This window comes from Vidua chalybeata, chromosome 9, assembly GCF_026979565.1.
Source record: "Vidua chalybeata isolate OUT-0048 chromosome 9, bVidCha1 merged haplotype, whole genome shotgun sequence".
NCBI lineage: Eukaryota > Metazoa > Chordata > Aves > Passeriformes > Viduidae > Vidua > Vidua chalybeata.
In genome coordinates this window covers 10,389,235-10,404,311 of record NC_071538.1, presented here as the reverse complement: position 1 = coordinate 10,404,311, position 15,077 = coordinate 10,389,235, and the positions used below count along the sequence as shown (strand labels likewise).

At 41.7% G+C, this 15,077-nt stretch overlaps 2 protein-coding genes across 6 annotated transcripts in view; one reads left to right on the top strand and one right to left on the bottom strand.

Annotated features, from left to right (window-relative positions):
- The first annotated feature begins 93 nt into the window (after positions 1-93).
- On the top strand, positions 94-3,766 carry PRPF38A (pre-mRNA processing factor 38A). Its single transcript, XM_053950317.1, has 10 exons — positions 94-244; positions 330-489; positions 1,005-1,126; positions 1,269-1,354; positions 1,499-1,609; positions 2,162-2,274; positions 2,759-2,785; positions 2,863-2,960; positions 3,299-3,347; positions 3,434-3,766. Exons 1-10 carry the CDS (start codon positions 115-117, stop codon positions 3,474-3,476), a joined length of 939 nt encoding a protein of 312 aa, XP_053806292.1. The 5' UTR covers positions 94-114; the 3' UTR covers positions 3,477-3,766.
- A 966-nt stretch (positions 3,767-4,732) lies between these two features.
- Positions 4,733-15,077, bottom strand: part of TUT4 (terminal uridylyl transferase 4) — a 61,203-nt gene continuing 50,858 nt past the window's right edge. For 3 of the 5 annotated variants that reach the window (XM_053949878.1, XM_053949875.1, XM_053949874.1), the window contains 6 exons: positions 14,432-14,547; positions 12,630-12,790; positions 11,592-11,689; positions 8,627-9,152; positions 6,281-6,454; positions 4,733-5,267 (listed from right to left, as the gene is read on the bottom strand). In XM_053949878.1, the coding sequence (XP_053805853.1) occupies positions 5,176-5,267; positions 6,281-6,454; positions 8,627-9,152; positions 11,592-11,689; positions 12,630-12,790; positions 14,432-14,547 (1,167 nt within the window). In that variant the 3' untranslated portion in view covers positions 4,733-5,175. Of the gene's footprint in view, positions 5,268-6,280; positions 7,284-8,626; positions 9,153-11,591; positions 11,690-12,629; positions 12,791-14,431; positions 14,548-15,077 lie in introns of those variants that run through there. The other 2 variants (XM_053949876.1, XM_053949877.1) reach the window with 2 other exon arrangements.

Sequence of the window (15,077 nt, the reverse complement as noted above, 5' to 3'; positions counted from 1 at the left end):
ACGTTCGCGCCGGGGCCCGCGGAGGAGGCGGCGGCGGCTCCGCCCCGGAGGCGGAAGCGGAAGGCGGCGCGGCCCTCACGGGAGCGGGGCCGGCGGGGCTGAGCAGCGGCCGCCATGGCCAACCGCACGGTGAAGGACGCGCACAGCATCCACGGCACCAACCCGCAGTACCTGGTGGAGAAGATCATCCGCACGCGTATCTACGAGTCCAAGTACTGGAAGGAGGAGTGTTTCGGCCTCACGGGTAAGGCGGGCGGGAGGCCGGGCTGGGCCGGGGGGCACGGGGGGAGCCCGCGCTGACGGCTCGGCCCGGCCCGTCCCTCTCGCAGCCGAGCTGGTGGTGGACAAGGCCATGGAGCTGAAGTACGTGGGGGGCGTCTATGGAGGGAACATTAAACCCACGCCCTTCCTGTGCCTGACGCTGAAGATGCTGCAGATCCAACCCGAGAAGGACATCATCGTGGAGTTCATAAAAAACGAAGACTTCAAGTAAGTTGTAGTGTGGTTTTTCCCTTGTTGAGGTTGTTGTACCGAGGGGAAGTGCCCAAAACAGCCAGGGAAACCTCAGTGTAGGGTTTAGCTCTCAGTCTGCCCCGATAAACTGGGCTTGCTCAAAACCAAGCTTTTCTTTTTGCTTTTAAGACTGCTCTCCTTGTCACTTGGCCTGTTGGAAGGGCTCATCTCTGTGGCATGCACTCTCTGTGCTAATAAACCTCTGCCTGAAGTATTTGGAATGAGCTGCATTAAAGCATTCATGTTAATCTACTTTTTTTTCAGTATTTTTTCCATCTTTGTTAGTGATAATGCTCCCTTACAGACATTATGTATGTAAAATGTATTATAGTTTTGATAGTATCCAGGAAGCGATGGAGCAAGTCTAAAAATGGTTGTGTATTCTGGCCAGGGTACTGATTTTCTTCAGAAACTTGTGGGGAAAAACGCTTTTTTATCCAAACTGCTAAGGTTGCAGGAAGCTGAGATCCATGGAAAGGTTTCCTTCCCAGGTATGTCCGAATGCTTGGAGCACTGTACATGAGACTGACAGGCACTGCCATCGACTGCTACAAGTACCTGGAACCGCTGTACAACGACTATCGGAAAATTAAAAGTCAGAACAGAAATGGGGGTAAACACTCTTATGTCTGTTTAGCAATATAAATCTTAAAAATTGTGGCATAACCTGTTGATATAAGTTGTCTGAAGGATTTAATCTTTACTTTAGCCTCTAGTGCTAATTTTGTCTTTTAAATGCTATTTTTCACCCCCAGAATTTGAGCTGATGCACGTGGATGAATTTATTGATGAGCTACTCCACGAGGAACGTGTTTGTGATATCATCCTGCCTCGACTGCAGGTTGGGAAATGTAGATGGTTATGGAATTCCTAACTGCACCAAGTCCAGTAGCTGGATTGGCTGCTTATTTCGTAAGCTATGGTTGTCTCCTCAGGTGTTTGTTCTTACTTGGGTTATGTTGAATGAAGTTGCAATTTCTTCTAGAAACGGTATGTTCTGGAAGAAGCTGAGCAACTTGAGCCTCGTGTTAGTGCTCTGGAAGAAGACATGGATGATGTAGAATCTAGTGAGGAGGAGGAAGAAGAAGATGAAAAGGTTGGTGAATTGTTTGATGAACTGTTTTGGAAAGGAATAGTTGAAGCTGAACCCCTTTGGGACACTTGATAGCCTATGACAGATATTTGAGGGGAGGCACCAGGAGGCTGCTAGCAACTCTTAATGTCCCCTCATAATGTATTTTCATATAAGCAGCTTGTAGGGACTTGGACCCTCTGGCAACTCTCTGGTTGCCATGTTTTCCTGGTTCTTGAATTCCACAAATCTGTATCTGCTCTGTGTTAAGCTTATTTAGATCAATTGATTTATATGCGTATGTAATGGAGAGAACTAAAGGTGATGATGGAAGGACCTGTGACCATCAGTCAGTGCTGCTGTACTTCTTCAAAACCAACACTGTTAGAAGTGGTTGTTTGATTTCTAGTTGGCAGTTCTGGGCAGCACCACTCACTCCTGAATAAGAAGTACTTGGGGATGGGGAAGCTTGGCTGCCTGACTTTGCAATTTATATTCATAGTTCAGAAATCTTTACCAATAGCATAAAACCTTGCTGAAACAGGACTCACAGATCCTCCCCCCACTTGTTTACAGCTGGAACGGATCCCATCTCCTGACCACCGCAGAAGGGGCTACAGGGACCTGGACAAGCCCCGCAGATCTCCGGTGGTGCGGTACCGGCGGAGCCGGAGCAGGTCCCCAAGGAGGTGAGGTGACTCTTCCTTCACCAGTATTTTTACCTGTTGTGCTGCAGACAGCTGGAGCACAGCATTGAAGGTGGCAGTTCATCCAGAATGTCCCACACCTCCCTGTTCCTTTAGCACTTCCTGAAGTGAGGAGCTGCAGTGCACAGCCACAGTCAACCCCTCTGCCTGTTTCTCCAGTCATTCTCTAACTCCTGCACTTGCTGGCCAACTTCAGCTAAATTTGACAATACAATGAAGATGTTAAGGAGAACCAAGTGCTTTGTTTTCATGTAAGCCAGAGGCTGCAGAGAAAATCCTATTAATTGCTCTTGCTGGTACTAAACCAGGAAAAATTAATCACTAAACTCTTGCTCACTGCATGGTCCATTCCTAAGCACTCATAGGAAGTAAAAGCCCTGGTGGTGTTGCTGAAGGATGTGGGAAATGAAACAGCTGTTCTGCTAATTATTTTTAGTGATTTTTTGCTTTTCTCCCCCAATTGCAGGCGCAGCCGCTCTCCGAAGAGAAGAAGGTACTCTTTAATTGTATTATTTAAGTGAGCAGTGTGCATTTGCGGTACAGCTCTCTTAGAAGCTGCCTTTCCCTCAGCCCATCACCACGCCGGGAGCGGCATCGCAGCAAGAGCCCGAGACGGCACCGGAGCAGATCCCGGGAGAGGCGCCACAGATCGAGATCTAAATCTCCAGGTACTTCTGCCACTTCCAGAATAACTGGCAAGTCTTTATCAGTAGCACATCCACTGCAAGAAAAACGTGTGTCACCATATCGAGATGGTAGCACAGGTGTTAAATCTGGTTGATGAAACTACTGCTTACATGAAAGCAGAGCTGGGGAACTCCTTTAATAGCTGCAAAATTGTCTTGAGTAAGTTTTCAGATACTTGCCAGGAGGTTGAATGCCTGGTTAAAGCTAGGGTTGTTCTGGCAATATCTAGCACACCTGGTCACTAGAAGCAGATTGCATTAGTAAAACAACAAAGTATTCCAGTGGAAATGGAAATAACTGCTGTCTTTTTATCTCACAGGGCATCACCGTAGTCACAGACACAGAAGTCATTCCAAATCACCTGAAAGGTAAAGGCTTAGCTTATTTCTGAAGTGCAGTTTGGGAATTAAAGATAGGTTTTACAGTATTAGCTTTTTGGTTTTTTCTGTTTCAGATCTAAGAAAAGTCACAAAAAGAGTCGGCGAGGGAATGAATAACGAACAAAACCCAGCCCACCTTTTAAGGACCTTGAGCTGCAGTCTAATGCTGTCCTATTTGCTCCACAGGACAGCTGGCTCTCTACTGGCTGCTTTAGCAGTCCCTTTCTTTAATCTTTCTCATTTTGTTGTCTTGAATTTTTTTTATTAAAGTTAAGCTAAGGATACTTTTTATGTAGTTAGTTACTCATCCTTGTTGATTGAATTTGAAGGTTGTTTTTCAATTGTTTTTCTTGAAGCCTCTAAAAACTTAATGAAGAGCAATAAAAAAAGGAAGGTTTGTCTTTAAAGGCTCCTGGCTGTTTCCTTCATAATACTTTGTTGAGATGTCCCCTGGTTGAAGCTGGCTTCATTCTCAAATCAGGGCCTTGTTTTATCAAACTGTCCCTGCAGTCAGGTGCCAAAGGAAGTCTGTATTCAGTCACAAACACTGCAGGGCTCCCAGCCCTGGCCCCTCAGAGCTCCAGTACAGGAGAGGAAGCAAGGCTGTCACAACCCAGTGTGTTTACTAAAAGCTCACTTGAAAGTGCTCTCCAACACATGGTTGTCATTGGGTGCTTTGTAAAAATCATCCTTCAGTGTAATCTGCTGCTTCTGGTGATGCCACCAGAGACTTCAGAAGGTTAAAGTAGTACAAAGCACTACTTAATTCTTCTGGAGTAAGAAGTTCAATAGATTTAAAAACAGTTCACCACTACTTTGAGCACAGTTTGTGGCCTCCCTGTGACTGGGAACAGAATTTGAGACCATGATATTCAGCTCTACCGTCTCTGAATCAAGTTAGTTTTTAAAATTTAGAATAATTAAGCTCTTACTGAAGATAAAATTCTCCTCTTACTACATCTGAAATCAGTTGTGTTAAGCCCATGTGTCCCTGCTTCTTCAGGAGGCTTCAGGAGTCTCGTATTGCCTTGGGAGTGCTGACAACACAAATAAGTGTGCCAGGGAATTTATGAAAGCCCTTTTTAAAACTGCTTCCCAGTACAGCCTAATTTTTCCATAGTATTTGTGTATTATTTTGCAAAGCTGATAATACAGAAAAGCATGTGTGCTCTTCCTTCAAGTATAACACACACATGGGCTGTGAACAGCACATACAACAACACCAGCATAGAAAAAAGCAGGTCTGGTGCTCGTACCACTTGTTAAAACTGCTCATCTTTCCAAGATCTCCACATTAAAGCCATTTCTATTCTTCCCGTTAGAGTGAGCATACATACAAACAGAAAAGAGGAAAAAAATCTTATGTCCTTTTTTTGCAGTTTTATTTTTCTTTTTAAAAAGTTTTTTGGCACTACATAGTTCTGTAAAGAATAGAAGTGACAAATTTTTAAACACATGAAATCCCCTTCTAATTTTATTTTTTTTAGAACAATATATATAAAGTCTGAAGCAACCAAAGTATGAATACAGCTAATAGAAAATAAAGAACTTAATTTTAAAAATTCTCTCTCTTTACAGTTTATCAAGATAAAACAAAACACAATTCCCCTTAAAAATAGGGTAATAAAATAGATGAAATTTGTATCACTCAGTTTTGTGATACTAGTAAAAACTATAGTTCATATCTATGTACAAATGATACAGTTTAAAAACAGTCTTAAATAATCTTGTATCTAAACATGTTGCATTAAGATTTTAAATCAGAACCTGAATTTCTTCCTCCCCTCCCCCCACCCACCCACAATCCCATCCAATTTCACTTTTTCTGTTGAATGTAATTCAGATTCAAGTGTGGGTGTCCTTGAGACAGAAGTGAGAACCGCTGGTTACTCTGCATCAGTGGACCAGCTAAAAGAAAATGGATTACAATTACTTCAGCAAATTACATATTTAACAGTGCTTGGCTATATTCAGTGTACTAATCTAACTTAGAAATAAAGCCATTTACTAGACTGACACAAATGTTATCTGTACAACTAACCCATTTAATGGGACAATGTAGAATTACTTTAATCCTATCTCCAAAATTCCCTAACAATCACAAACACATTATTTTGTTGCAGTACTCAGTTACTTAACAAAAGTAATTTCAGGATTTTAAGTAAATTCAGTTTTCACTTGGAAACCCTGCTAGAGCCAATAGATTAGATTTCGAAAAAGGACTTGGTGGCCGTATCTCTCATTTTACATCAGGTGACCCCAGCAGCATGGAAGCTGCACATCCTCCAGGTCAAATTTGAGCATTGCTTCTCTGGTAAGTGGAGGTCTTTTTCCTACAGCCTTTCCCCATCCTGCCAGATGCTGAACACCTTCACCTTTTACAAAAATCAGAGTTGAAATCAAGTCAGTCCTTTCCAGTTCCCTGATGAACTGAACCTGACCTAACTTTGCAGTCAGTGCTGCTCTGACTGTGGATGGGCTGGACTAAACCTCCAGAGGCCCCTTCCAACCTCAATTATTCTATGGTCTTGCAAGTTTTTATCTATGTAAGTCATTTCACAAAAGCGAAATAAAGTGAATTATGACAAAAAATTATTCATATTCTGAGCATACGCATGGGCCAATCTTAACCTCTACTGAAGCAGAGGCAGCTCTAGGAGAGCCAGCAGCAGCAAAGAAAAAGAGGCTGGAAGTGCTGCAGGCTGCAAACTGGCTCAGATTTCAGAATTTTATTTTAACCCTTCCCTCCCACAAAGATTTTCATTCATCCACAGAGGAAGCTGAAGCGCTGATTTGACTCTGGGATTCGTTATGTTTCCAGGGAGGCTACGAGTGACACATGATTGCTTGGCTTTTAAAGCCTTTGAGACAGTACAGAGACATGGTGCATGAGCTGTTGATTCACATACTGGTTCTAGTACCTTGAGGGTAGAAAGGTTTGTTCGGTGGGTAGCTGGCATTTCCCTGCTGCATGTAGTTCTGAGGCATATTGTAAGGCCACGCTCCTCGGAGGAGAGGAAAATGGGTAGGGGTCCCATGGTCCCAAGGGACAGAAGGAGGGTTCATTTTACCAAACTGTCCTTGGAAACCCTGATCTATTTTTCAATTGAAAGGGAAAAGCACATTGCAAGTTGAAATAATTAAACAGTAAGTCACAAATACAATTTACATCTTAAATAACAGTTTGCAGGGGACTTAATGTGATCAGTCTGATGAGCTACTTTTTTTTTAATATACATCAGTAAAAATTACCACCTAAATTACTTCATTATTCACTATAATAGAATTATTGGGAAGAGAGAGGATGAATCAACATTAAAATCAAGAGCTGTGATTTCACTATTTTTATGACTTTCTCATGATGAAAAATAAAAGGTCTGAACAATGTTCAGAACTACTGTCTGATCCCACACAAATATCCACTATCACTGACAGAGCTGTGACAGGAAAGCTATTATCCTACTGCAAGAAATAACTCTCAGATGGACACTGGAATTCCACCAATACTTACATGCTTAAGAAACTTGCTATCTAGATCACTGGACTGACTTAAAAATTATTTTTAGAGAGAAAAATATAAACTTTGGAAATAAATATACAAATTGTAAGGCTACTCCATTTACAATTCTGATATCACTGCAACATTAAGGATGAGAAATCAAGCATCCAAGGAGGCAGGACCCACAGCATGAGGCACAGCTCTGGAGTATGCATGAAAAAGAGTTGTCTCTCTTGATATTTCTAATGATCCTACTTCTGACCAGTTATCTACTGAAAAGAAAATTAAAGTAGCTCCTTTCAAGTCAAGCCAGGACAAAGTTTCCTCAAACTTACTGTTGTCAAACTGTCCTGAGGAGGTATGAAACCATGCTTCAAACAGACAGGAGACAGCTCATCTCTACTGTGCATTCACTTTAATGGCATCTAAGCCAAAAAGGAAATAAAACTGATTCAATTTCAAAGAAGAAAATTACTATGATTGGGAACTAGGAAAAGGGTGTGATGAAAATTGATGGAAGATGAGGGACAGGAGTAAAAATACTGTGACTGACAGCATATGGAGAAGGAATTAGAATTTATGGAGCTTGTCTGAAAGAAGGCAGCTACTTAGTAAGGACATGGGGATTGGAAGGAGCTGCTTGAGGGAAACAGAAAGCTGGAGAAGGGGACAGATGAGAAGATCCAAAATGGAGAGGTAGGGACAGAGCACACTGGAGACGCAGAAAACACATGGATAGAAGCTCCTGTATCCTTTAAAATATATTCCCCACAAAGCTTTAAATAGCAAATCATGTATCTCCAGCACCTTAATATAGATTTGAAGTCCACTGGTGAATTATTCCTCATCCAAAACTGCAGACTCAGCTGAAAATCTACTGTTACCGACAATCACATTATTAGTGCAGAGAAAGGCTGGGAGGAGATTCAGAATTTTCATCTTAGGATGAACAACTGCACCAGTACATTATATTATGCATTTATTTTTTTAAACATAGGAAGACTTACACACTCAGAATAAATCAGAAGACCACCACCATGATTATTGATGTAAAGGTTAACAGTTAAAATGTAGGGGCTGCCACAGTTCATGTTGCAGAGAAAACTGAATGGGCTTTAATCATATACTGCTTTTTCTCAGCCTCAAACATACCAATGTACTTGGCTTTGCTGTGAGGCAAGAGGCTGTTGCCCACTTGTCACAGGAAAACATATTGTCAGGAATCAACATCGAGATTATGGAAGTTAAACGTGGCAAGACAAGCCACAGGAAAAACAGAATAGGTAAGTTCACGTTATATTGTACTAAAGGTGAGGAGACAATATTCAACTTGCACAACTGTAATTCTGCCAGTCTCTAAGTTCATGGTTGCAGCCTCAGCATTTGTCTAATAAATGATGTACAGATGTGTTGACCTTAGAGGTCTTTTCCAACCTTAATGCTTCCATGATTGTCTAAGGAATCCATTATTTGTCAGCACATTCACAGAAATGTGAGTGATTCAAACAATGATGAGGAGGTTTCTCAGTTGAATGCAGGATTTCTCATTGTTGCACAGCCATTAATGGCAGACAGGACCAATGCCTAAAAGTTACGGTGATCAATTCTAATTTTTTTTCCTATGAAAATGTTAAGACAGGTGAAAGTCAGGATTTGGTTTCTTAAGCATCATGTTCTTATCAAACAAGTTAAAAGAGTTAGCTGTTCCTGTAACACTTAACACTTGTACACAAAATGCGAGAGGTTTGATACAACAGAGAAGAGTTACCTGAATTCCCCACAGTGCCATTGTTCACCAGTGAGTTTGGAGTCACAGGATTGTGCCAGTGTCCCTCATGAGAAGTGCTGGGGATTCCCATGGGCCTGGCAGCAGGCTGTGCAAAGATGATACTGGGATCATTCAAGCTTACACTGCTCTGGTTATTTGTGGTGCTGCTGCTGCCAGATCTCATAGAAAATGGAACATTTGTAGAATGAGGAGGGTTACCCGGTGCAGAGTGAATAACAGGCCCATGAATAGGCCAAGAAGTGTTGGGAAGCTGAATTTGGTGGTGATGGTGCATCTGAAGTAGTCCCAGGTTATGCAAGGTGGAATACTGACCTGGGGGAGATTGGGGAAAGTTAAACAAAGGCAGCTGGACCTGATGGGGTGGCTGTGCACCCTGCTGTGGCTGAGGAACGTGCTTAGACTGGGATATTGATTGTGGCTGAGTCTGGTTAATGGAGGCTGGCTGAGAGGAATTCTGTGGGAATTGCTGAGGTTGTGGAGAGTAAGATGACTGATGCGAATCAGACTGGAGGAAAAAAAAAAGTATGTATTTCTGATTAGTTCACTGGCTATTTAATGGTGTTTTCTTCAATAAACACCCACTGTATTAGACTATTTATAAAACAGCAAAGCACTCCCCAGCAACACCCCAAGCACTGCATCCATGTTTCTGTTGGCTTCAGTACCTGCAGTTCAACTGACACTGACTCACCAACAGATAATTTGGTCTGTTAATGTGGCACATCCCACCATCAGAAACACCATTCTGAGTGAATATTAGTCCCAAGCTCTTCATTAGACTCCTCACACACTTGCTTCTGATCTTTAATCAGTGTCTTTCCTACCCTACTTATGTACAGCCCAGTATCTCATAAACTAATTGCCTTACTTCTAAATAGAGTGGTTCTTATTACTGCACAGTTTTTTAGTAATTCCAAAGTAAGCTCCTAATACATCTTTCATTTTTAAAAATCTGTTGAACAAGAAATGCAAATTCCAAAACCTTCATATCCTGGTGTTAGGCCATGGCTAAAGGCATAGTAATAGCAATTATTACAGCCTTTGCAGAGCTCTTACAAAGCTTTCCCTTTCACCAGCAACAGGAACAGGCATGAGGCTATTTTATCTGTTTGGAATTGCAACCGAACAGAGAAGCACTTCAAGAAATGGAGTGGCTGGGAAAAGAGATACTCAGTTTATGTGCCAACACTTAATGCCAGTATCTGGATTCCCCAGTCTGGTTTTAAGCACTGAGACAAGATGCTGATGGAATAAGTGCCTCCAGAGACATTCAAGTGAGACATATCTAAACCAAAGAGGAGAACCTGAATCTCAGATCTCGTTTTCCCCCTGACACTGGCTCCTCTCTCCACAGACTACAGCAGCCAGCCAAGCTCCAAGAGCCTCAGCTGCTGTAGAACATCTGGAGTCAAAGGTCTCTCCAGCTTGTCACTATCCCTAACTGCTCACCTGTCCATTTAAACTGGCAGTCACTTGTCTCCAATAACCAGAGGTGTCTGCAGGACCTGCCCATGCCAGAGCATCCCCTCCAGCAGCATGCTGTGTGTCTGTGCCTGGGCAAAAGCTGGAGCCCAGAAGCTGGGATTGCTCCCTGCTGCTATTCCAACTGTGCCTGTATGAGTACCTCCTATACCTTTCTACCAAAGCAGGAAGAGAAGCTAAAACCTGGAATTTGAAAGATGATCACTAGTTTAACAGTTTAAATGCTATGAAAATACAGCACATGCACTGGCTACAAACATTCCTGCAAATATTAACCCACCACAAGCATGCACTGAATGTGCCAGCAGCAGGAGAGGAGGCATATTACACTCCAGCCTCCTGATCTGCTTCTCACTCTCTCCCTCTTACTCCACCAATATTCCCCCTTCCCATTCTTCTCAACCAATTCCTGGACAGAACATATTCACCAAGAAATCCTGGCCAAATGACAACCATGCAATACACACAGAGTCCATGACATCCAGGTGACACAAGAATGTGCACATGATGTGTCTGCCTCTGCACCCACACATCCAGCTTCAATTCTTCAGGCAGAAATATAAGGCTCCTAAAAAAAATACTCCTGTGGCATGTTCAGTCCTTCACTTGGATTAGGGCTGTATCAGTGACTCTTTAGCAGCACATTGTAAGTAATAAAATCTCTGTTACTGGAGCCAGCATTCCAATAAATGCTTGCTGATCAGTTAGCAAAGTAGCAAACTGAACAAAGAGCATAAGTGATCAGCAGCCTTGATTACTATATTTACTTACTTGCCAGCTTCATTAGCAGACACACTCTTCTCAGACTAACAGCTTAAAATAAATTAATTTCTGCTGTACTGTCTGCTCCAAAAATATTAGATGCCAGCAGTTGTATTTGCTCAAATACCCTCTGCTCCCCATCTCCACTCAGAAGATTAAACATATTTTATGTAGCTGTATGGAGACTTGAAAAAATTCTAGGACAAAACTGTCAAAAATTTCCCCATTGTTCTGCTTGTATGTGTGCTCTGGCAGACTTTTCACTGAAGTGTGACTCAGCTGTGTGCTGTGTCTGTACATGACAGTCCCTTAAGACAGATCTCTCAAACCACAAAAAGTCATGCTTGTCACTAACCTAAGTCTCCAGCATGTTAACCATTGTAAAGCTATGCTTTATCTCCCTTAGTAACTCCAGAACACGGCCAGAATAATGAGAATTTGAGAGGCACCCTAGCTTAATCTGCCCTTTTAAGATCACTGGGTATCTCATCTCAAACTTGACTATGAAGTTTCCATACTGAAAAACTATAAATGCTCCCCTAGGCACAGTATATCATAAATCAAAATTCCACTAACTGGCACAGTGCAACATTGTCATTACCAAGTCCAGAATCTGTTGAGAAATACCATGCAAACCTGTTCCCAGCATGGCTGGTTTGCTACAGCTTTTCTGCCTGCAGTCCCCCCTCCCAGAACTTACACATTCTGATGACTGCCTGGTGCGCAGGGGTCGCTCCACCTGCTGCTGGCCCACAGCCACCAGCTGGGAATTTACCATGCTCCGCACCAGCTGCGTGCCTGATCAAGGAACACAAGTGTTAATAAAACCCACAGGGTGACAGAATAATGAGCAGAACTGGGAGTCAGCAATATCTTAACTCTCATGTGACACCTCTCCTTTAAGTGGAAACTTTTCCTTCTACTGGCAGCAGACAACTTTAGGTATAGGAGCTAAACACAAAGTCTACTTTTGAGTAAAACAAAGTCTAGCAGGAGCAAGGCTCACCTTGCTATCAGGCTGGAGCTCTACTTTATATAGGTTTCCATATTACTGCTGTAAGCAGCAGCATTTTAAATAGCAATAGTGACAGCAGAAACTTCTTGGCAAAGAAAGGAAGCTAAAAAAAAAGACTAAAGGATAACAGAACACAGAAGCATGGTTCTTCTGAAGTTCACTTATGAATGCTTCCTCTACTTTTTCACCTACCACAAGCACCCAAGGGCCTAATTTGAATGAGTTTGCAATTAATCTTCTCTAAGTACTAATTTGAAAGCTGGATTTAGCCTAATTCATCTGTATGCTTTTTTTGAAGTGTTACTGAAAGAGTGCTGATTTTTGCTGAAAATACACTTACTTACCTCTCACAGATGATGGAGGTTTAGCTAACATTTGAGAAACATTTGGAAAAGGAAATGCATTCAATTATTATTATTATTATTACTATTGTTACTATTATTACTATTATGCACCAATTGTGAGTGGAAGACAAATAATGCTATACTCTGAAGTACACTGTATTTTACTGCTGAGTACATTTTTACCACCCATGGAAAGACTGTACTTCAGGAGACATTACTCCCCTTGTAGAAAAGTAACACAGTCTAAAAGCTGTATTATCAGTGATTCAAACATTACTTGCAGGATTATTTTTTGAAGATAATTACCAAGTCTTTACAGAAACCTAGAGAAAAGGGATTTCAGAGCTTTCAAATTATCCTAACACATAAACTAACTTACCTGGCACACTATTATTTCTCTGACGGGTTTGTTTGAATTCAGGACAATCTCTCCTAACATGACCCACATCCCCACAGATGAAACACCTTTTCTCTCTTGTTTCTCTGTCATCTTCTTTCACCTCTTTTTCATCATCTTTCTCATTCTCCTTTTTCTTCAACCTGAACAATAATTTTTATTAGCAATATCCCAAAACCACACACACAAACACATAATCTCTGTAGAGCTGTTGTACTGTTGTGTTCAAAGGGAATGGTTACATAACCAACAGCTGTACCAAAATACAAATATCTCAGGAATCCCAAAAAACACTTTCAGATTCTGGCCTGGTTAACAGCCTGTATACACTTAATGAAGTTAGAAGCTTCCCAGACTTGTCCAAAAGCTGTCTGACTGCATTAGGGCAGAACTATGCCTGCAGTTAAGCAGGCTTAGCCTGCCAGGTAGCTGGGGAGCAATTCTATGCATCAAACCCACTGAGTCAGAAGATACCCAAAACAAGTGAGCTGCACCTCGTTCATCCAATCTCCCCCTCACTGGACAGGGCACATTTCTCTGTCACTGTCTGAGCCCAGACAGGATGTGCAGCGAAGCACTGAGGCTCTTTCAAACATACAGTTCTAAAACAGCAGAACTAGTGATCAGGAACTAAGACAAGAAGTAAAGGTCTTTTTCCACAAGGTATCTGCAGGATTGTTAAATAATAATATTATTATGTGAGCTGTATATACAATCTGAGAGACATTCTGTGTGGCTGTGCTGTAGTAGCAGTTTGTGTGAAGAGCAGATCACAACTTTTCCTGAGGCAGATATAAGGAAAGAGGTGATGGAATTCCATGTGCTAGCAGTACAGAGAGCATCTGAAAGAAATTGTGACCTGTGACCACAGGGTTCCAGTGCACTTTCATGTGTCTTGAACTCTGCTGACTGAATAAAGGGCTATAAATAAAGATTTTGTAGCAGGAAGAGACCAAGAATCCTTTGAAGAATTATGGAGCACACAACTGAACATAAGGAGCACATGAAAGAGCACAGCTTAATTTGCATTCTAAGGGCTTCAACAGGTTTTAGGAGGAGTCAGGCAACCTAGGCTGAGTGGGTCATTAAATAGCCAAAGCTGTAAAAAGTGAGGAGTGCACATTTTCTGCCAATTCCTACTAAAGTCTCTTTGGAAACATTGACCTGCATGTACCAGGGACTCCCTTTGCAGGAATTTCAAAATTCCTAAGTGAAATCAATCTACAAGTGCAAGATCACCAAGTGATATGGTGATTCTGTAACATCATGGCACTAATATGATGTTACAGAAATGCATCTTAATTACGTACATTTTAACTAATCTTAGAGTTTACTAAATGAACTTTGACCTGCCTTGCAGATATACGTTATCAGATGTACAGAACAATTCAAATTCAACACTGTCCTCTGAACATGATCACTACAGGAAATCCCTTTTAACACATGCTAAATTTTGCAGCCAGGTAATATGTTCTCCATCTGAATGCTTACACTACAAAAAATATATTTTAGTGATCCAAGTTTTAAGTTAAGCTAAACCACATATTAACACACCATAGACTGTTGATATTACTCTGTGTGTTTCCATAAACACTTCAGATTTAAAGAGGTGATCAAAAACTGTTTTAAGAAAAGAAAAAATAAGACGGGAAACTGATAATCAGAGATGAAGCTTTGATTTTCTCTGCAATTTATCATTTTTTCATTTCCATTAAATCTTCAAATATCCAAATCCCACATGATTTAATCTCAAAGATTTCATGATAGCTTTGTGTATTACTTACCTCCTCCTCTTTGGACAATCTTTCATGTAGTGACCAATTTTTCCACAGACACGACAACATCTGTCATTGGGTGCCAACTCCCCATCTGTCAGCACTTTTGAGTCAAAAAAGTATTCCTGTCAAAACACATCAGACAGATAAAATATATAAACCATTCACTTACAAGACTGAGGAATGAAAATCAAACTGATAGCTTTCATCTCTTATTGCTCCCTGAATGTTACTACTTCTGAGATTACACCTGGTCCTTTTCTTTCACTAGATAGTGGCAGCTTTCTCAGAGATATGGAGCAGTTTGGGCTAAAATGGTCTATTTGGTCTTAGGGACAGAGGCTGAATTTGCAGAACAGCTTATCCAGGTTCCAGCCTGCTGCCGATCTTTTACCTCCCCAAAAGCTCTTCAAAGAGCAATTTTTTTGCATATGATCTATTTTGGTATCTGAGTCACTGCTTGTGTGCTTTCCAAAGCAGCCAATGTCCCTTCCCAGATGACAGGATTACATCCCTTTAGACAGAACACAGCTCAGGTGGGAAACAGATGGAGCATCTGCAGACTGACCTGTATCACTCCCCTCCCCTGGAATTTGCTCTGGACAGCTGCAGTTCTGATGTGTGTCAGCACAAAGGCCCAATTTACAGCCTCTGA